The sequence below is a fragment of the Hippoglossus hippoglossus genome, chromosome 1, assembly GCF_009819705.1.
Source record: "Hippoglossus hippoglossus isolate fHipHip1 chromosome 1, fHipHip1.pri, whole genome shotgun sequence".
Taxonomy (NCBI): domain Eukaryota; kingdom Metazoa; phylum Chordata; class Actinopteri; order Pleuronectiformes; family Pleuronectidae; genus Hippoglossus; species Hippoglossus hippoglossus.
Window position 1 is genome coordinate 16,837,769 of NC_047151.1, and position 21,815 is coordinate 16,859,583.

Genomic DNA, 21,815 nt, shown 5'->3' on the forward strand with positions numbered 1-21,815 from the left:
ACTAAATAATAAGATCTTAAATTATTGGATCATTGACCAATTACTTGACAGAAAGAGAAAAACAATGGAATTATTTGATTAAAAAATGTATTACTAATTTTGGTAATTTTAACATTTAAGACCAAACAATCTTTCAAAATATGAAGAATTGGGTAAATAATGCTGGAATTAATCATCAATGACAGATAATCTGCTAATCTCATTATCTCTAGTTTGTCTTGTTGTTTAAAATAGGATCATCATTAATAGACAACCTTGAGCTGAATGTGGTTTCTATTTTTCCAGCGAAGATCCCTTTTTGAGTGGCTGGATTTGTTTAAACAAATGCATGATACAAATATCAGATTTTAACTTCAAAAAGAAATGTGACACCATGTTATAAAGCATGACTGCTCTCTCTCTATTAGAAAAAAAAACACTGACACTCATGAGTGAGATATTTCTCTATTCATCCTCATGAAATCTTTACAAAAGTGACATTTACAGAGTCGTCAGTGCTAAACGTAGAACCAAACAGGAGTATTAATGTACTGTGGTCCTAGCAAAAAAGGTAACCGTCACATTATTTACAGCCTCGACACCTGGACCAGAAACAGATGACAGAAGAAACGCACATCGCTCCTGATTGGACACGCGTTACTGCAGAGGGGTACACACATGATAACGGGTGGAACAGGCAGACACTACGCATCATTTGCTCGGGATGGCGACAGGAAGTTAAAAAAAGTTTGAGTTTTTGGTTGAGAGACAGATGAGTTACCTAAGTCTGAGTCTAAGGCAAGCTTTAACACTTTCTGCTCATTTCAGGACTGTTTTAAGTGCAGAGAAAAAAATGTACATTCTGTTGGAGGCAGACGAGGAACAGTTATTTCTTAGCTTTGCCTTTCCCTTTGCCTTTTCCCTTCCCAGAATCTTCTTTCTTCTCTTTCGACTCCTTGGTGGCCTTTGCCTTCTTCTGCTGCAGGGAGGAACAAGAGACAGATGAGATATAATAAATAGATAGAACATAATGTGATTTAGTTTGAAATGTGAAGAAGACGATTGCACTATTGCAGTTTGAATTACTTTAATCATAGCGTCGGCCTTCAGGCCCTCTCCTTCCTCCTCGGACTCGTGACGTCCATTGTCCATTTCCTCTCCTCCCAGCTCTGACTCCCCACCACCACCAGCACCACCAGCACCACCACCAGCACCACGGCCTTTCTTCACAATTTGCAGCGAGTAGGGTGTGAGATGAATTTCTTTGTTGTAGGCGCGTGTGAAAGCTGCCTTCACCTGGGAGGATAAAGATAGCACAGATATAAAAACTCTCATTTCTTGGACAAACAGCATCAACCACAGTATTTGATGTACTGGAGTTAGTTTCAGTCAATCAACTAATTGTTTCAGCTCTACTGCCAGCCAATCCCAACAGCCCAAACTATACACCCCTCGCCTCCTCCTGACCTTAGACTCCAGTTTGGAGTAGGGGTCAGGTTGTCCGCCCCAGACGCTGATCTCCATGATGCTGTCCACGTCCTCCTTGATGAGGTTGTAGCTGTCCAGCAGCTGCACGGCCTGACCGGCGCCCTCAGCTCCGTGCTTCTGGAGTGGGCTCACCAGCGCCTGCCGCAGGTAGTGCAGGTAGTCCAGGTTCACCGCCTGTCTGCTGCTCAATGTCCTGCAGGAGCCAAACAGATTAAACACTCTGTGATTTTGTGTTGAATGTGTAAAGAGTTAGGGAAAGATAAACAGTGGTGCCGGCTGGACTCACTTTAAACTCATGTGTGAGTTCAGCTCCTGAATGATACGGGAATGTTTACCGGTGGACGAGTGCTTGCCGAGCCAGCTGGGAAATGTGGGGAACTGACTCATGTAGCCTCTCATCAGCTCACCTGGTAACACACTGGCATAGATGGCCTACGAACACACACAAACAAGTTATTGCAAGAATGATAAGGTTAAAGTTTATGTTTACAAGAATCTATGTTATAAAATTACTTTTAGTGTTTTATACAAAAAACTATTTACAACAGACCTTCAATTTTAAAGAAAACCATCTGCTCCAGAAAGGATTATAATATAAGGATCATTTTGTGTTACCTGGGTCGGCAGCAGAGACCAGTTCTGCCGAGAGCGTATCTGTCTGTCCACCAGATCTCCGTCAGAGATGGAATCCGCTGTCTTGCTGAGCAACACCAGGTGGGACTTCAGATCTCCACTGTATGAATATGAAATAATAATAATTAGCACCACATTTTTGTGAAATATTGTCATTTATTTTATTGTGATAGCCTCTCTCACCTGGCAGCCGCTGGACGGACGTGCAGGTAGTTCTCTTGGACGAAGAGCGGAGCTAGTGAATAGTCGTGGAAGAAGAGGTCGGACTTGTCGATGAGGCTCATGTGGGAGGTCTCATCGCCCAAGGCAAACACCTTCCTGCAAACGTCAAACGGCCCCAGCTTCATGTCCTTGCGGGCGCTGGCTGCGTCAGACTTGCACTGGTCGTAGGTCATCACCTTGTCTTTAGCGGACCACATGCTCAGGTTGTGAATCACCTGGAGAAAAGAAAGCCAGCTTGGTGAGAGGGTGGCAAGAGACAGAACCTCGGTATCAACAGACTTTTACGACATGTTGTCTTCTTTACCTGGCGGATGTCCTGATTGGAAGCCAGGATGATTTCGTTGAGAGCTGGAGGAGGGATCTTGATTCCCTCTTTGAAAGTAAGGGACATCATGGCTCCCTGAAAAATGGAAAAGGAAAGTGAGAGGGGAAAGTAAATATTTACATTCGCTGACATTATGAATTCAAAGCTTTTGTCATTTCGTTCTAATATACTGTCAGATGTCAGGCCGGGTGTGTGTGTGTACCTTAATCTGTTCCACTCGCGGCCTCTGGAAGCGCAGATCGAAGCAGTAGTTGGCGAGTGACCTGATCTTCTGATGGTTACGATCATTGCACATGCAGATGATAGGAATCTTTGAGCTTCTGATCAGGCCCATCATTTCCTACAAGACGTCAGAGGTCAGCATCATGAACACATGGCAGAGGAACCAATGAGGACTGAATGTTAAAGACAGCTGGAGATGAAAGATGATCAGACAGTAAACATTCATGTCACTTTATTATTCAGTCTGACATTGTGCTAATGTTCAAAAACATTCAGTTATTAGGAGCAGAGAACTAAGGAAACATGTTGATTTGAGAGTTGTTATTTATGGAAGTGGATAACAAGTGCGACCTCTGGATCTGGTTATTTTTGAAGTAGGTTTGATAATCTTTTAAAAACGTGGAACTCTTGTGTGACTAATACAGAAATGTGTTTATTTACCTGGATTCCTCCACGGTCTTCATTACCAGCCATGCCGTCAACCTCATCCATGATCAGGACATGCTTACTGCTCACTGTATTAGACGTGCCTAGAGAACACACACACAAACAGTTACCACAGTGTTTCCCGTTAATAATATAGACTGGGGCAGTCCAATTTGTCCTGCCACAGTTTCAGAATCTGAAACATTTTACCACTTCACATAATAACATAAGAATATCTGTTGGTCTTTTCACTCTCCCTCACTGTGTCAATGTCCAGTCAAAACATCCATTAAGTTTTTACAGTCCTCTGAAGGCAGGCAGCATAACCTCAGCAGATATCGCTTTCACTGTGTGCATCACCATGACAGACATACAGTTCTCAGCTGTTAGGCATATCTTCGCTCGCTGTGCATCAGGTGTGTGCCTGCTCACAGGACAACCATTTATGTGACGGTGTGTGTGTCTATAAAGTCTGATGTAGGTTCACATGTGAAAAAAAAGAAAGAAAACCTGTGAGAGGCGTCACCTTTGTAGAAGCTCTCGATGCTGGTGTTGTTCAGTGACTCTGCGACGACCTGCTTCAGGCTGTTTTTGCTGCGAGTACTGCTGGCGTTCATCTCCACATAGCTGAAGCCCAACTCCTGCAACACACACGCACACACACACACACAGTGGAGAGGCTGAGTCACAGCTTTGAGTCCTGGTTGTAGTAATAGTTCAAAAGCACCAAAGACTGATCCAAATATTCTTGTTCTTTGACTGACTTCACAGACGAGGGCAGCAGTCGTGGTCTTCCCCACCCCCGGAGGTCCAGAGAGCAGAGCAGCTTTAAATCCTGATCCATCATCTTTCCCTCCAAACTTGCCAAACCTTACTGCACATGACAAACAGCACCAAGCATGTGGTCTTTAACACAGGTGGATATATATATATACACATCAGAGCTAACACTTACTTTACAAAAATGAGCTATGGTTTTCAAGTGAAACTGTCTAATACCTGGAGGCTTGGAAACAGTGCCACTGTGGTTTTTGTGCCAGTTCTGCAGCCACCGCAGCAGCTTATTGGCGCAGCTCTGATCCCCCTGCTGGCCAATCACAGTCTTCAGAGAGCGCGGGCGGTACTTGTCCACCCACAGCAGGCTGGCGTCCTCTGCAGTTGTGGATGATGATGATGGTGGTGGGGCTGAAGTTGAACATGAGGAGGAAAGGCCCAGCTCCCTCCGGGCCGTGTGACTTGAGCCTCTGACAGGTGGAGTGCCGCCACTTCTGGTCGATCTCCCGTGACCTTGTGCCAGGCCGGTCTTTGACGGGCTCGGGGTGTGAGGGGACCTGGAATTACCCTTTGAAGGAGAGATCTTCTGGGCTTTGGGGGTGCTCTTCGACGTTCGGCTGGGGGGAGTCCTGGTTTTAGAAGCTTTGCTCTAATTGAGAAAGAATTTGGATATACACATCCAAATAAAAATATTTGTTAAATGTAATCAACGAATAACTGAGTCAGAGATACTATATTTCAGTAAATACTTTGCTGACCTCCGCCTCTGCAGCAATCTCATACTTGGACTTCTTCCCTGGTTTGGTTCTGATCAGCTCCAGCAGAGCGTCCTCATCCAGGATCTTGGTTCCAAAAATATTGGCCTGAGCAGAGTGAGACAGAAGAGAATTAAAAACTGGATGAACATAATGTCTGAGACAGACACGGGGAAACATTGCAGAAATGAGTCAGGAAGGGAAATTAAACAGTTAAACTGCTATTAAACTATTGTAATGTAATAACTGTAACTTTAACACTGTTGATACTACTATTGTAGAGTTGCCACTTTCTTTAACTCTTCTTTAACCCGTCATCGGTCATAGTCATAGATCAGTCAGCGTTAGCTCACAGCAATCAACCCAACTTTCTTCAGGACATATCAGTCACCTTGTCGAGTTTGGAGACTCCGCTGTCCCTGCCCTGCACCAGGTAGGTGGTCCTTTTGCTGAGGTTGCCCGTCACCTTGCCTCCGTAGCGCTCGATGAGGGATTTGGTGTCATCTCTCTCCATAGACTCGAGGACCCCCGTCAACACAAACACACAGCCCTCCAAACAGTTCTCTGCTCCCTGGAGAAAACACGCACAGCGTACAGTCAGAGATAATGATGGTGGTCAGCAGCTTTTCTTTACACAACTGTCTGAAGGCTGGTGTGTGTGCGTGTTACCGTTGGAATTTCCTTGGAGCCCAGAGCTCGTGGTCCATCTCTGTTGAGGAAGTTCCTGAAAGCTGCCGAGTTACCTTTCTTCTTCTCAGCATCGTCAGGACTCGTGCTTGTGCTCTGATCAGGTTAAGAGACATATGAGACATATTAACTTGTTCTTTAAATTGTTTCAACACCTGTACTTGTGCACATGTTCACTTTGAGTTTTTCTGCTTTGTATTTTATCCTGAGTTTCTGTGACCTTGCTGCACAACCAGTTGGCTTTTGGGGACAAATATTATTAATATGTTAAGATATTAAGGTATCTTCAAAGCTCACCTCTGGTTTCTTGGGAGACGTTTTAAGTGCCGTGGGTGTCGTTCCTGTTTTGGGTGTGAGCTTCATGTGTGAGCTCGATGAAGCGATGGGCTCCTTCTTGGGAGAGGTTTTAATTTTTGAGGGTGAAATGAGGGTCTTACTCTTCGACCCTGTGTTGTTCTCTTCATCTCTTTTCTTCATCATGGCCAGTTTGGAGCTGGCTTTGACAGGGGAAAGGTTCTTCTTAGGAGTCGGACTGATCACGTCCTCCGACTTGATCCTGGTCGGTGGACTGCTCGGGCTGCCAGCAGCAGAGTCTGTGCAGCTCTTTTTGGGAAATGCAGCTTGAGCTTGTTTGTCATCAGAGCCTTTACGAGCCTGAATGAGGAGAACATTACTTATTAAATGTCATAACCGCAGGCATCGGAAGTGAGCTTGAATTTGTATCATTGTGTTAGTTACCTTCTTGGCCTGTGGCTCCTCTTCCAGCATGGCCAGTGTTCTAGCAAACTCCTCATCCTCATGGACCTGCTTTTCCAGCTGAGTAAAGTCAGGAGAAGAAAGGAAAAGCATGAGAATGGAAAAGTAGAGGCAAAGTTACACTATGAGTACAATCTATTTTACTATGAGAGTAACTGAAAAAAAACCTGTCACATTTTGGGGGGGGGTTTACATTCAAGGATTTAAGCAAACACTAACTCAACATTTTGAATTTCAGGAATTCTCCAAATGATTCTTAACAACTTGTAAAGTTTCACAGAGAAGACAGTAATAACTCTTTCTTAAATTATAGTTTCACATCATATATGTATTAATCTACACATCACTTTTAGTAATTTTATCTATAAAATAAAAGTTTGAAAATAAAGCCCATGATTTTCACAGAGTTTAAAATTACTTTAGTTTTCTGCTTTTAATCCAAATAATAGAAAAGTTTTGACATTGATTTCTCAGAGAATAATTGATGAAAAAGGCATATTTAGAGAACTGATATCTACTAGTGTGTGAAATTTGGTGCAGCTTGACTGAATATAAGGGGAGTGTTGGGCCTTGGCAGAGGTATGAACACCACCGAGTGACATTCTATTTGATATAAATAGCAGCATAACTTTCTGTTGGTTGACTTCGATAAATCAACTACTTGTGTCAGCTCTGACTAGTAGCTCCTCACTGAGCTGCTGTTTATGTCGATCAGCCCTTACCTCCATCTCCTCACTCATCTGCAGCTGTCTGGCAAGCTCCTCATCGCTGATCAGATCTTCTGTGTCCTGAATGGGCTGAAGAGAAAGATAGGTTTTCTTTTTAAAGTCAGTTTGTTGGAAAATTACCAGTTGTTTTAAACGGTAACGAAAGGCAAAGAAATAAATGACTCCATGGAGGGATTAATGGGTAAAAGTCAGAGTAGTGACCTTGAAGAAAATCATGTGTCATTACTCACAGCCTTTCGTTTGGTGCTGGCTACCAGCTTCTTCTCTGAGCGCTGAATAGTGCTGCTGCCGAAGTAGTCCATCACTGAGGTGGGGGTTTGTTTGCTCTGAGGAGGCGACTTGGGGGATACAAGCACTGGAGGAGACTTGAGCCCAGTTTTTGCCCGTGTGGAGGGCGACTTGACGGGAGGTTTCGCCACCTCTTTGGCCCCCGGACGAGCACTCTCTGCCTCTGACTTCCTCAGTTTGGACGTGTCGTCATGCTTGGTTTGGGAAACCTTCTTCAAGGACTGAAAGTTGTCACTGTCTGAGTCTACAATCCAAAAAGAGAAATATCTTATAAAAACCACCATTCTCCTAAATCAAGCATGACATGAGCTCCAGCATGTACAGTACGTCTGAACAATGATGAAAAAACATCACCTGTTTCAGAGACATATTGCACAGGATCTTTTTTAGGAGGCGGCGCTGCCCTGCTGCTCTTCTGTTTCTCTTTAGGGGAATTCTTTGACTTCCTGACTGGCTCCTCCTCCTCCGAGTCTGGAGGGAAGAACAAAGACGCGTGGTGAAGAAAACACACAGGGAGGATGAAGAGCAACGTGAGCATTATTCTTAAGGGGACCATGTATCAGTACGACAACGTTCTTACCCGACTCTATGACGGCAGACTTCTTTCGTTTTTTCTCACCATCCTTGCGTTTATCTTCTGTTTTTGGGCTTTTGACCTGAAATAAACAAAACACAACAAAAACATAATTAACCCAGATGAAACCAATACAATAATACAGTAACAGACACATGGTAACAATGATACCGAAGTTATATTTGGATACAGAAATTAAGAGGAGTTAAAACTTAGAAACTTAAATAACAATATAACGCTGCAGATAAAAAAAAATATTCCCTCTATACTTGACTAACCTGATTTACCAAATATAAAACAGGAACAGTTTACAACCCAATCTCTACATTAAAAACTACAGTCCAGACTTTTCACATCTGGACTGGATCAACAGAGAGAGAATCAAGACTGTTATAAACACAGCTTCAGTTGAGTGAGCCTTTCGTAAAAACACAAAAAGAGAGATTATAATATTTTTCTTCACATCCAGAAAATAATGGACTAGGTCCAAATCAAAAATCCCTCTTCTTAGACCTGTCAAATGTGGACTTCTTCATTCTAGGCGAGCTAACGACTCTAAAAACACATTTTCATATTTGAGAAAACACAGAATGGGATGTGTGACAGCTGTCTTCCACATTAGACCAGTTCCAGATCAAAACTGTTAAAATCTAGATTAGATTAACAGGGACACTGGAAATTCCCTGTGTCCTACGTTAAGTCCATTTCCTTGCCTTGTTGCTCGCTTTCTTTTTCTGCTTCACTTCATCCTCTGGAGACAGCGGCTTGCTATTCTTCTTCTTCTTCTCTTCAGCTTTCACGTTTCCATTTGGGGCCGGCTTGTGCACCGCAGGCTTCGCTGCAGTCGGTTGAAAGAAGCGCCTGATGTCCTGAGAGCACAGAAAACAACAGAGTTCCTCAGTTGATTTCTTCATTTGTTGACATTTTAATTGAAAATACAACAGATACATAAAAACACACTTCTTCCAAACAACCCTGTGGGGAATGTTCACTCGCATTCATTACAGCACCGCCTCTCCTTTACTGTAAATCCCAATCACCTCCCCTCCCCATACACCCCTCTTGCTCTTTAAACACACGAGTGCACTTGGAGGTACAACCATCGTGGTGAGAGGGGGGGGGGGGGGGTCTTCTCCAGTCATAGACAGGGTCCAGCCACATGAAGTGAGCCTGTCTCCTGAAGAAGCCTGTGCACACCACCGCTCTGAGTCTGTGGCAGGTGAGTGAGAGGAGGGCAGAGCCTGGTCTCCCTCCTGGGACGACACCTGCTGCAGGGTCCTGTGGAGGAGCTCAGTTGGGAGCTGGAGGATGCTGGACTCCATTTCCCTCTAAGTTTTGTCAGCTGAGACACAACCAGTGGTGACTCTGTTACTTTGACGTCTACACTGAGACGCTCAGTTTGACACCAAACACACTCGTGTCTCTTTCTGACGTGGGCTCTCCAGGAAAATGTGTTTGTTTTTTTTAACCAAAACAACAGATATCAACGGTTGCAAACACGATACTCAAAATGTTCCTGGTTAAACTTTAAACCACAGACTGTTCGGTTTGTCCTGTTTAACCTGCAGCTAACACTTGATTGAAGCGCTCGTCGTGTTTTAAAGTCTGTAACGTACCATGATGGAGACGTTTTCTCGCAGTTTTACTCTCAGGTTATTTGTCAGGAGTCAGAAAATCCTGCAGCCGCTTGGCGCGAAGAGGGACTCTGCGGACGCCTGGTGATGACGTACAAACCGCGAGCTGCGTCTACGTCCTGTGCGTCACTCTGCGTTGTTGTTGTTGTTTTTTAGTAATAAGAATAAAATGGAAGACAACACGTTAAAAAAAAATCATCTACAGTCAATATGTCATGTTCAGTTTACAAGGTTATATTCTAGATAAAAACATCATCATCTTTGATTATTTCAATGATTTTATACTGTTCTATTTTATTTATTTTGCCCCGAAGATAAATGATTTCCTGACATTGTATCTGTTTTTTAATGATTCAAATAAAGTGAAAGACAACACGTTACAAAATAAGTAATCTGCAGTAAACATGTCATAGTTGGTCAGTATGGTTTATTATTAAAATAAAATACTGCCACACTGCCCCCAAAACAAACAAACATACAAAAACAAGGAATTTCATTAAATGTTTAATTGATTATTATTGATATATTGATTTGTTTTATCAATCTGTTTGTTTTAAAAAGGCTATGTGAATAAAGTGTATCATTATTACTATTTAAAGGTTTAAGTGGGAACAAAGTGGTCTTTTGGAGTGTAATACTTTGAATACGTTTCAAATAAATAAATTAGATTGTAGAATAAAATATAATCTTCCTTCCAGCAGCATCTAAAATGCCGTCCCACGTTTTAAAACTAATCCTAAATTCTGCTATTAAAAAGACAGATTGGGGATATATTATTTTATTAAAAAAAAGGTACAATCTTTGCAACTCCCCTATAATTAGAATTTACTTTTTACATTGGCTACAGTTTAATTTTTAAACTGTTTCCAGATTCTGACCTTTCATTGAGGGAGGCCACATTACTGTCTGAGGGAAATGATATTCACTTTGTTTTAACCCTGTTTTATGCAGTATGCTATAAAAACTGGAGATGGGCTTGACCTCTTGTTCAAAACGTTTGATTATGTGATACCTTCGGCTGAAATGGCACAAGCAGAAACACATTGGGAGTAAAGAGGTCAGATTAAATGACTGAATTTGACATGAATCAGGTTTATAGTTGTGCAGCAGAGCTCTGGTTTTCACTCCCCTCACACCAAATGGTTCAAAGTCAGTTTAAACCCTAGACATGTTTTAAATAATCAGGAATAAACAGACAGCCACAGCACCAACTTTAAGTGGTTGATGCCTCATTATTAAAGAATAAAAGCAAATAGAAAAAAATACACGTTGGGTTTCAGTCTTTGTTTGCATTTTATCAACAAGATAAACAATTTCATGTCTTAAAATTACATGAAGCTAAATTGAGATTTTTCAGTTGCAGAATCCATTTCCTTCACATTTTAACAATTTGTATAAACTGTTTAGAGATGTTCAGTTTCTGATCACCTTTCATTTCTATTCCATTTTAAAACTAGTGTCACAGGTACATTGAGCTGCAGCAGAGTCCAATAAAGGCAACAAACAACCAGAGGGATTAATTGGAAAAGATGGTAATTTTATTGGTCGTAAGAGAAGAAGAACATTTATTCAGCATTGGTCTCCACCACAGTGGTCCTCTCGCTGATGTAGATGCCGTCCAGGAACTTCCTGATGTCCTTCTTTCGGACCGTGGTGGCCTGTTGGATCAAGGCCGCTGAAAAATGAGACAAGTGTGAGAGGAAAATAAGGTCACATGCAACATGTCAGTAGTTTAACACAAATCTAACACAAATCTAACAAGGCCTGACAGCCTACATGAGAAGTATACATTTAAAATCAGGAAAGATCAACTAGTTTCAACAACTCAGATTTTTGATGCATGCCATTTAACTCATGAAAAACACAGTGAGGCACGTAATGCAAACACTGCATAGGAGTGAGCAAGAGTTTATCATTTAAAGCAGAAATATTGAGAAATTGTTGAAATCTATGGTTTAGATTCAAGTTTCTCTGACACAAGAGCCAGATGTCAACAGTAAGAAGTTCATGCCTCCCAAAACTGAAGAATACAACCGCAACCTGTTGCGGTGAGAACAGTAATTTGCAGATGCCAAAAATATTATAGCTAAATTTTATGACACAAAATCCATTAACAGAAATAAAACCAGAAAACTTTTGATCAATGGTTTCAGTCATTTGTTGGTTCTAGATTCTCCAATGAGCACTAAATAAAAGTCGAAAATCGATCATCTTTTTGATTGTTTGGCCGATCAGAAGAAGAAATTGTAACATCTTTGGCTCTGGGTAATTATTTTGTAAAATAGTTATGCCAGATAAGGCAAAAACAAGGATTTGTTGTCATCATATTGACCAGTCCTCACACTTAACATAAGGTATTGCATAAAAACTTTAAATTGTTGACACTGGAAACAGAGAAAAACAGAAACATGCTTTTACAAAGAGACATAGTTAAGGAACATTTAGAGAAAAATAAAACAGAAGAGGTTTTCCCCTGTAGGCCACAGAGGAGGCTTCGGCGGCGTTGGCTAACCTCTACGACTTCAGACGAAATTTTTAATTTTCCGGCTGCGATACTGTTCCCTTCTCAGAGACGTAAATACCGTCCAAGAACTTTCTGATATCCTTATTTTTGACTGTGGTGGCCTGCTGGATCAGAGCAGCTGGAACAGAGAGGTCGGGGAGATAAGCAACATGTCACGTCACACACACACGGATCACAGTAAATACAGAGGAGGATGGAAGGGAGAGATGGAGAAGCAGTGTGGTCAGGAGGTACAAGGTGACGCTCAACTTCAAAATCTACCATCAGTAGTCAGAGGGAAGTTGGTGGATTCTAACAATCTTAGACAAAAAATGACCTGAAGAGGAATAAAGGTGTTGAACATTGACGTCACTCGTGACCGAGTCAGTAGTTCTCATTCAGGGATTCGAGATATTCATCAGTTCACCCCAGTGTAATGAGGAAGAATATTACATCACTTTGACAGGAGACGTAATATTCTCCTGCTTTATGACGACAGAACGGTGTAAACACCACTGATGTTCTGGGGAATAATGATCATTTGGTAAAGCAGTAGATGGAGGAGGGGGGGACTTCTCATGAAAACAAGATTCATCACTACACCACAGGACTGATGTGGAACTAGAAACAGACAGGTGTTGCAGAAACATCTACAGTTTTAGGAGAGGTACCAGCCGTCTGTCAATCACATGCCATCAACAGATTTCTGTGATATCGTCTGTGCATCCTTTAACTGCACAAGTTCATCGTTAGTTTGATGAACCTAATAATTAACATGAAGCTGCCTGAAGGGAAAGAATTATATCAGGATTCCTGCTGGGAACACTGATGAAAAGTTGCAGCATTTTATTGCGGTGACCATGTAGGCTCATATCAAGGAGGATACATTTAGGACATAGTTCTACAAGTTTGTGTGATAATATGCAGAGAAATTTCTGTCTAAAAGAAAAGAGCTAACATACACGAGTTTGACACCAGCTCAATGTCATTGCCTTCCAGGATCAGCTCGTCCTTCTGGGCCGCTGAGACTGAACAGACAACACCTGAGGGACAGAAGAAATCATCACCACATGTCCAGTACAAGTAGAACAAGCAGTTCAATGGACAGGAAGTGGCCGAGCTGCTTCATTACACTGTCGATTAATCCTGGTCTCAGTCTATAGTGTTTATTACAGCAGGTTATATTTATAAGAGAAAATCCATAAGGCTGCAAAATATTTTGAAGTCTACTAGATCAGGACATAATACCCCCCAAAATACACAGCAAGAGCACATTAGCTTGTTTGTTAGCTTGTCCAAAATATTAAATACTTAAACACTTGACCTTACAGATGCTACAATATTATTCTGCAGACTCACCAGCCCTCATTCCAACACGGCGAATGTACTTCTCTCCCAGGAAGTTTCTGATCTCCACCATGGTGCCACCCTCCTGGATAACGACGTTGATGGGGAAATGGGCGTACACAGAACGCATTTTATACCGGAAACCCTGCAGTCAGACAGGAGAGTGAGTCACCGGGTCAAACCATGAAGACAAATGATTCAACAACAGTCGGCCTGTGGCTCAACTCTGGTCACGGTCAATAACTGAAGTCTCACCAAAGTGACACCCTTGATCATGTTCTGGACATGGCTGCAGATGGTGCGGACTGTGGCCAGCTCCTTCCTGTTTCCCCACCATTTATCCACACGAAGCTGAGGAGAACAGGGACTCGCGTTATTTTCTCTGAAGTGGACTGATGCTGATGCAATGTGGTCAATTAATAAAACAAATTTCATTTCATCATTTTCTAAAGATAAAAATACATTTTCTGATTCCAGCCTCTTAAGCTCGATATTTCTGTTTTCATAAACTCGTTTAGTACTAAATCCTGTGGTAACACTTAGTAGCAGAAATAAGCTGCAAACACAACACTGACACATTCTCGCCTTCTACGTTGATAAAAATGAATTTCTCCAGCAGTTAAGAAGTTAAATGCTTAATATGAAGTTGAGTTCAACTGGAAAATATAAAGTCTCCCAATTTCAGGAGCATTTGGCTCTGTGGCTGTTACCGGCTCCACTGAGTTCACCCTCCAGCCACTGGTCAGCAGATTAATGATGAGCAGATAATGTATTGTTAAAGACTTGGTGTGTAAATACGCCTGCACACTGTGGTTGAGAAAGCAACAGGGTGTGAACTGTTCCACCTCTAAATGGTAAACGGAGCAGGGGATGACTTTCTATCCTCCATCGCTACAAGGGAATCTCCAACATTAACTTCATTTCATCCACACTGATTGAAATCACAGAGTTTAGTGCATTGGGACCGATCAGCGAGCTGCTTCCTGGTGGCCTCTTACCTTCTTCTGTTTCTTGCCCAGCAGGCTGAGCTCCAGGTTGATGTGGTTGAACTGTCTTGTGAGTTTTCCACGGGGCCCCTTGACAGTCACTGTCCGGCCCTTCAACCTCACCTCGACTGCACCACCGCAACAAAACAGAGAGGACGGTGTGAGGAGACACTTCAGGCGCAAGTTTGACAAATGCACAGGATCAATCTGACAGACGCTCACCTTTGTCGGGGATGTCGACAGTCTGACTGCTGAGAATGGTCTTCATTCTGTGGAGACAAACACAGCGTGTCAGAGGCTGTGGGGCCTGGGCGCACACGTTATGACAGTTGTGTTACTCTGTTGAATCCATGTTGTAATGTCCGGTTGCTGAGGTAATAACAACTCTGCGTTTAGGTGACTTGTTGGTGCTCGAGTGGTCAACAGTGTCAACAGCCACATTGCAATACATCTGCTAGCACTAAGGCTAATGCTAACATGTAGCCACATTAGCTAGACTGTTTAACTTTTACTGGATAAATCACACGTGTCCAGCAGGATTGCGACTGTGAGTGAAAACCGGAAACACACGATAATGTACTTTTACAAATAATAATGAAAAAGGTTGCCGCGGCCCTCCGCAGCGTCAGGCCTGGAAACAGACAGCGATCAAACACAAACTAATATATCTACTCGTTAGGACCGTATAGAATTAAAATACAGCCTGCGGTGTGAACTACAACGTTCTACGTGTGTGATGGTTGAAATTAACAACACAAACGTGTTTAATTTAAAGAGATGGAGTTAGATTAATGCTCCGGGTGGAGATTCTCGGGTATCCTCACCTCGCCGGTAGCAGAGGAAAGGAGGACGGAAGGACGTCACCACGCTGTTGTAGAGCACGCACGTAACGTCATCAGGCATTAGTAGACGAGCCACGCAAGGATAACATGTCGTCGATAAAGCACAAATACTCAAGTAAGGATCGATAATAACGACGGTGAAGAAACAATATTGAGCTGTAAACTGGATTATTTACATTTATATGTTTAACAAAATAAGAGATCATGTTTATTTATATTTATATTTGTCGTTTGGTTTTGCCGCGTTCAAGATCTGCAAGCACAGTGGGGAAATAGTAACTCAGCTTTATTTTACTCTGTGAAATAAAATACAGGGTGTTGATAATTGGTTGGGGAATTGGATCAAACAACAACATTAGTGATGGTTACATTTTAATCAAATTCAATATTATTATCGATATAACCTAGTGGTTTAAGGGACATGTTTAAGGTTTAAGATTATTTTTATCTGGTGGGGAGAGAAACTCTGATACAACCAATGTAGCTTAATAAAAAATGTTTTTTATATTTCTATATCTACTGTTTGCTTCTGTCATTAGTCTTTAATATTGTTATCCTTCAGTTTAGTTGATTTAATCTGTTGCTGGTGTTTTTGCAGGACGTTCTCCTTTTTACTGACTCTGCCCCGTCACGTGAACACGGCACCAGACCCGATCAGCCGCTCGTCGGGTTTTGTTTCCAATGACATTCTCCTGCGGACTGAAGTCATGGCGCTGCTCAAACAAAGTTGCTGCGTCGCTGGTCGTTTCTCCTCAAACCAGCGGTGGCTGAGTCCCAGATGTTTCCCACATGTGAGTATCTCCACCCGGACATTCTCCTGTCAACACCACGGACAGTGTGTGTGCGATCTGTCCGTGGGAACCCTCGGTGGAGAGGAAGCCTGTGTCGCGGGCCTGAAAGTACAACCTGCACTGGATGTTTTGTAACTCAGCTGTAGCGGCTGTGAGTCCGTGTTGGTGATAGTGTGTGATGTGTGTATGAAGAGACCGAGTGAATCCTATGTACCTGAGCTAACCCCTGGTCCTGCCTGTGTAGGTGTACACCAGCAGTGTGACCACTGTGGCCAGATCCTCTCCAGCCAGGACCGACACGAAGAAGGAGCCTCTCAGTGACGATGGGCCGGATCTGCAGGACTTCATCTCAGGAGACCTGTCGGATAAAGACAAGTGGGAGGAGTACAGAGGCAACCTGAAGAGACAGAAGGGAGAGAGGTGAGAACTGTGCTGCTCGGCCCGGTCACTGAGTCTGTTATCAGAAAAGTCCAAAGACCAGGTCAGACTTTATCATGCAGATTGTGTTCAGCTTAATCAAAACGAGATTAAAGGTTCAGTGTGTGGAATTTAGTGACATCTAGTGTTGAAGTTGCATGTTGCAGCTGAATACCCCTCAAATCACCCTCCCCTTCCGGACATGAAAGAGAACCTGTGGAAACCTTCAGCTGTCATAAAAACTCAAACGGTGTTTAGTTTGTCCAGTCTGGGCTACTGTAAAAAACATGGTGGCCTCTGTAGAGAGGGCCCACTCCTGATGTAAATATTAAGTATTTAAATACAAAGGGCCCATTCTAGGGTCAAGAAAACAACAATACATACAATTTAGATGAAACAAACTAGTGAAAACATCACTAGGATTATTTAATATTCATTTTCTGCCAATAGATCCCTTTCACCTAAATCTTACACACTGAACCTTTAAATCGTACTTGGAGTTAAGGTAGGTGTGAGTGCTATTCTATTTATTATGGTAATTATTCAGTAGGACGACTTAATGCTTGTATGGATTGACGAGACTTTACAATCAGTGTCAAAGCGACAGGTGGCATTTTATGATCTGGTTATTTTATCTTTAGGTATTTTTTCACAGTGCACAGTGGGATATGTTGTGATAGCAGATCATTATCGTTCAAACCATTACGGAGACAATACCGCTCTTACACATTTACTGAGTGTCTCTGTTGTTGTTGTCACGTCAGGTTACGTCTTCCCCCGTGGCTCAAGACAGAGATCCCCATTGGAAAGAACTTCAACAAGCTGAAGAACACGCTGAGAGACCTCAACCTGCACACAGTAAGTGTCACGTATGTTAGTGTTGTCAAGTGACGCTGCTGCATTCAGGTCACCTGGAAATACCTACAACCAATGTGGGGAAAGATATATTGAGACGTCTCTAAAGTGATCTTGGAATAATCGAGGTCGGGAGCATCAAACGTGGGCGTTGTATTTGTTTTGTTTCTCTTTGTGGTCGTCTCTGTCTTGTTCAGATAGTTTTGTCTGTGTATTCTTAAACTGACTTCTACGACTTTCAAACAAGAAATATGAACAGTCACTTCATACATGAGACTAAGGCCCCTGGCCACTTATATAGAGCAGGCAAGGTCTGACAAAAATATGATATTAATGTACTTATATAGTAATTATAGATTTTATTGTTTGTTTTCCATCATAATTTGACTGGTATGACTGAATGATTTCCTCTGTTGTATAAAAAGATCTAATTTGGTGAATTTGCTAAAAACCTGGGTGAATGTGTCTGTTTCCTCAGGTGTGTGAGGAGGCCAGGTGTCCAAACATTGGGGAATGCTGGGGAGGAGGAGAGTACGCCACCGCCACAGCCACCATCATGGTCAGTCACTGGGACTCTTCACGTGCAGCTGACAGTTATAGAAAAGCAACCAGATTTTCTAAAGCAAAAAAAACACTTTGAAATCCTTCTCTTCAGGTCTAGTCCATGTATCCAGCTCGTCTGCACAAGCCAACATTCTCAAAAGTCTAAATACACAGTTTTTGGCTTTATAAGCTCTTGCTTTTTCATAGAAAGATGTAGAATTCAAAATACACATGTTGTATAAATCTGGCCCTGTGTATCAGTAGCATATTTCAAGAGAAGCTCTCATGATGCATTTCTCTCTGTCTCATGTAGCTGATGGGAGACACATGCACCCGCGGCTGCAGGTTCTGCTCGGTAAAGACGGCCCGGCGCCCTCCGCCTCTGGACCAAGACGAGCCCTACAATACGGCCAAGGCCATCGCCGCCTGGGGGCTGGACTACGTGGTTCTCACCTCAGTGGACAGAGATGGTAACGGCATCTGACCCCCAGTGTTTCTTACTCTCTGCTGTTGGTGATACTTGACATCATATGAAGGAATAAAACTTTGAGTTTTACAAGGGAAAAAAAGGAACCACTCTCAAAGCTGGAAGATCAACTAATGTCGGATTGTTATGAATTTACTTTGCAAAATTAATCTTTCTGGAGTCGATTCGTGCAGAAGATCAGAGCGAAGTTTGATGATTGCTTTAGATGGCGGCTGTCAGCTTCTAAATCAGTATAAAAATACAACTCATTCAAAGCATTAAGATAATATTTTCTTAACTCTATAACTTCTGGTTACAATAGTGCATTCTAATAACACTTCTTCCTTTGTGTGCAGATATCGCTGATGGTGGAGCAGAGCACTTTGCTAGGACAGTTTCTAACCTGAAGGAAAGGTAACATCTCCCCTCACGTTTGGATTAATTGTGCCTTTCTGTGAAAAATTTATAAACGGACATCTTTTTTCCTCTTCATCCAGAAATTCTCGGATCCTGGTTGAATGTCTGACCCCTGATTTCCGCGGCGACCTCGCAGCAGTGGAGAAGATCGCCCTGTCAGGCTTAGACGTGTACGCTCACAATGTGGAGACCGTGCGTGAGCTGCAAAGGTAATTAGACAAGACATGTCGCTTCTGTGTCTATGTAGTTCCTGTGTTGTTATAAGATAATAAATTAAGAATCTATTTTCAGTTGAATCCATGAGCTCTTCAATGTGATTTGAGTGGCAAACAAGTCTAATGATACTGAGTAAAGAAGAACAATTTTGTTTGAAAGCACTGTAAAATGTAAAATATGATACTAGTTAAAACGTTTTCTGTCTTTATTTTGTATTTAAAGATTTTTGATGTTTAAATACTAGTGGAAATAATACTAATAGTAATTTGTGGGGAAAAAAATGTTTTTCCTGTCGAGGTAACTAGTTAAAATTCTGAAAATTATATTATATATACTATTTTTCTTATTGCAATTCCCAGAATAAAAAAAAAAAGCTAATGTTTTTCATTTCAATTTACAAAATAATCTTTCTTTTTTTCCGTTTTTTGGGTGAAGGGGGGCTTTAAATTCATAAATGCAAAAAAAAAAATTTAAGCAAGTGTTCTTTGTAGTTTTTTTAACTTTGTGTTATAAATGTTTACTGCCACAAGAGGGAGGTCAGTCACAGAGAAGGAAAACGGTAATACACACTTTGACCAGCAGATGATGCAGAAGAGCCATTTCCCTGCTGTTGGTAAAAATGCTCCATGTTCTGCAGCAAACACATTGCAGAGATCTTGTTTTACATATTTTCTCCATGTGGGTATAAAGTATATTTCACTCTCTGATGTTATGTGACTCAGGATTTCTCTCTGTTCCATCTTGTTTTCAGACACGTGCGTGACCCCAGAGCGAACTTCGACCAATCCCTGAGCGTTCTGAAACACGCCAAGAAGGTCAAACGCACTGTGCTCACCAAGACCTCCATCATGCTGGGACTGGGGGAGACAGACAAACAGATACAGGACACGTTGACTGGTGTGGTGAACACTCACTAGTCACACATACACACTCAAAACGATCTGATGTAAACGATTTCCTGATGACACTGTTGTTCTGATGTTGCAGAGCTGCGAGAGGCAGAGGTGGACTGTCTAACACTCGGCCAGTACATGCAGCCCACAAAACGCCACCTAAAGGTGAGCACATTAAACTCTGTGTGGGGCTCCTGATTTACCACAGCAGCAGAGAGCAGCACATTTAGTAAACTGACTGTGTGTGTGTGTGTGTTTAGGTGGAAGAATACGTCACTCCAGAGAGGTTTGCCCACTGGGAGAAAGTTGGGACTGAGATGGGCTTTATGTACACAGCCAGCGGACCCCTGGTGCGATCCTCATACAAAGCAGGTGAGAAACGTTCATCTACAAATAAAATAACTTTATTTAATTCATATTTTTTTTCTCAAATTACAGTACACCCAAACTGGCAACATACTGTATATATATATATATATATATATATATATATATATATATATATATTTCTTAACAACCCTGTGGTTTAATTTGAGGGAATTTCTCACCAAAATACAATGCATGTGAAAGAGTGGTATAAACACTTTAACAGAAATGTGATAGATTGGAATTTTGTAAGAGAAATTATTAGAATTTAGATGGGATAAGAGAAAGAGACATCAGGAGTCCGCACTGGAGTAATTTTTAATTTATCTGTATTTTATTTTGAAGGGGGATGTGGGGAGGGACTGGGGTTAAGCAACACAGACACAGGGATTTTATGTGATTTCCTTGGGGAGAATTTATCACAATGAATAATAGTTTAGGGGCCAAATGTTTGATCAAACTGACACTTAATACTTGTTGAAGTCTTCAGGTTTTCTTTCAATACAACTTCAAGCAAACAAGCATTACGTAAAAAAAGGGTAGAATGTAAGTGGAGAAGGAGAGACGGATGTTTTTAATTTTCATTCTTTGCACAGGCGAGTTCTTCCTGAAGAATCTACTGGAGAAGAGAAAAGCAGAGATGACTGTAGCAGAATGAAAAGCACAGAACTACAGACTGTTCTGCATATTACTCAAACCTCGTCTTTACCTTTAATCACCCACAATTACAGAATATGCTTTACTAGCAGGACCACAATGCATTGTTGTTAGTCATAGTTAGTCTTAATGACTTGTAACAAGTTGAATAAGGAAACAGAAGGGATGTTAACATTCTGTTACTTTTCAATACGCTTCACTGTCCTTTACTGCTCCTCTGTGACGACCCACAGTTCAATGTAGGAGGAGATCAAAGTGTATAAGGAGCAGTAGGAGGCCTGCAGACATGTAGATAACCAGGGCGCAGACTCTGCCCACGTCAGCCCGACAGGAGAAAATACAACCTGCTGTGATCAGCAGCTGTAATTTGCCATGTTCTGCATGTCAGGGGCCCGTAAATCACATCCAGCCTCAGCTTCCCCCCCCTCGGGCCCTGGACTCCAGGTAGAGAGCCACTGACCTTTGACAGCGAGCTCAGTTTACGAGCACTTTGATGTTAACCTGGTTTCAGGAATTTCATTTAATTTAATTAAGCAACAAGGTTTTTGATCCGAGGTTACTCACATCAAGTGAAATTACATTTGCTACTCAAACAAATCTCTGCCAACAAGGAATTCCTGTATTAATTTGGTCTTAAGCCGCTTTTTCTAATGTGATAAAAGTTCAATTTCACACCGAGACAAGAAAGATTTTGATTTCACCCACTGGTTGTTTAAATAAAATAAATGAATTATAACATGTCTTCATTTGCTGTTTTGTCACTGACCCTGTTCACGTCTTGTACTAACATCTGTCCTAAGTGATCAAATCACAAGTGGTCAGCGTTGAGTACAGGTCTGAACGTCTGAATGCACAATCACTCAAACCACTTCTGGAGGTGCTCTGTGTCACATTAGGACACATTCTTTTCACTGTGAACACAAATCCCTGCTGGGCCTCATATGAAGGAGCCTTCAACTCAGCTGACGTCCTCTGACCCACTAGATTCAATCCAATTATATTTGTAAAGCGCCAAATCACATGCA

General features: G+C 42.0%; 3 protein-coding genes across 8 annotated transcripts; 1 reads left to right on the forward strand and 2 right to left on the reverse strand.

Moving 5' to 3' along the window:
• Positions 1–428: 428 nt before the first annotated feature.
• On the reverse strand, positions 429–9,619 carry rfc1 (replication factor C (activator 1) 1). The gene is made up of 23 exons (XM_034585592.1): positions 9,474–9,619; positions 8,571–8,726; positions 7,864–7,939; positions 7,638–7,754; positions 7,226–7,527; positions 6,990–7,064; positions 6,250–6,327; positions 5,809–6,165; positions 5,494–5,607; positions 5,216–5,395; positions 4,828–4,932; positions 4,295–4,718; positions 4,060–4,169; positions 3,822–3,936; positions 3,311–3,399; positions 2,850–2,987; positions 2,627–2,722; positions 2,284–2,537; positions 2,083–2,200; positions 1,754–1,899; positions 1,447–1,660; positions 1,066–1,275; positions 429–958 (listed from the first exon to the last, which is right to left on the reverse strand). Exons 1-23 carry the CDS (start codon positions 9,474–9,476, stop codon positions 866–868), a joined length of 3,570 nt encoding a protein of 1,189 aa, XP_034441483.1. The 5' UTR covers positions 9,477–9,619; the 3' UTR covers positions 429–865.
• A 1,391-nt stretch (positions 9,620–11,010) lies between these two features.
• rpl9 (ribosomal protein L9) lies at positions 11,011–16,203 on the reverse strand. Of its 4 annotated transcripts, none has more exons than XM_034585661.1 (8): positions 16,185–16,203; positions 14,550–14,596; positions 14,340–14,455; positions 13,597–13,692; positions 13,354–13,486; positions 12,957–13,037; positions 12,004–12,133; positions 11,011–11,166 (listed from the first exon to the last, which is right to left on the reverse strand). In XM_034585661.1, exons 2-7 carry the CDS (start codon positions 14,593–14,595, stop codon positions 12,027–12,029), a joined length of 579 nt encoding a protein of 192 aa, XP_034441552.1. In that variant the 5' UTR covers position 14,596; positions 16,185–16,203; the 3' UTR covers positions 11,011–11,166; positions 12,004–12,026. The 4 variants fall into 4 exon arrangements, with proteins under 4 accessions (XP_034441552.1, XP_034441542.1, XP_034441561.1 ...); XM_034585651.1 differs by lacking the exon at positions 16,185–16,203 and adding an exon at positions 15,152–15,187; XM_034585670.1 differs by lacking the exon at positions 16,185–16,203 and adding an exon at positions 15,088–15,110 and having other exon boundaries at positions 11,011–11,163.
• Positions 15,772–21,532, forward strand: lias (lipoic acid synthetase). Of its 3 annotated transcripts, XR_004613854.1 has the most exons (12): positions 15,772–15,960; positions 16,205–16,380; positions 17,142–17,235; positions 17,711–17,791; positions 18,089–18,245; positions 18,598–18,655; positions 18,739–18,867; positions 19,626–19,771; positions 19,862–19,932; positions 20,028–20,139; positions 20,730–21,108; positions 21,148–21,532. XR_004613854.1 is itself a non-coding variant. In XM_034585625.1 (11 exons), the coding sequence occupies exons 1-11, from the start codon at positions 15,877–15,879 to the stop codon at positions 20,789–20,791; spliced, it is 1,170 nt and encodes a 389-aa protein (XP_034441516.1). In that variant the 5' UTR covers positions 15,772–15,876; the 3' UTR covers positions 20,792–21,532. The 3 variants fall into 3 exon arrangements, 2 of the variants coding, with proteins under 2 accessions (XP_034441516.1, XP_034441508.1); XM_034585625.1 differs by having other exon boundaries at positions 20,730–21,532; XM_034585617.1 differs by lacking the exons at positions 20,730–21,108; positions 21,148–21,532 and adding an exon at positions 20,261–20,420 and having other exon boundaries at positions 20,028–20,223.
• Positions 21,533–21,815: the final 283 nt, after the last annotated feature.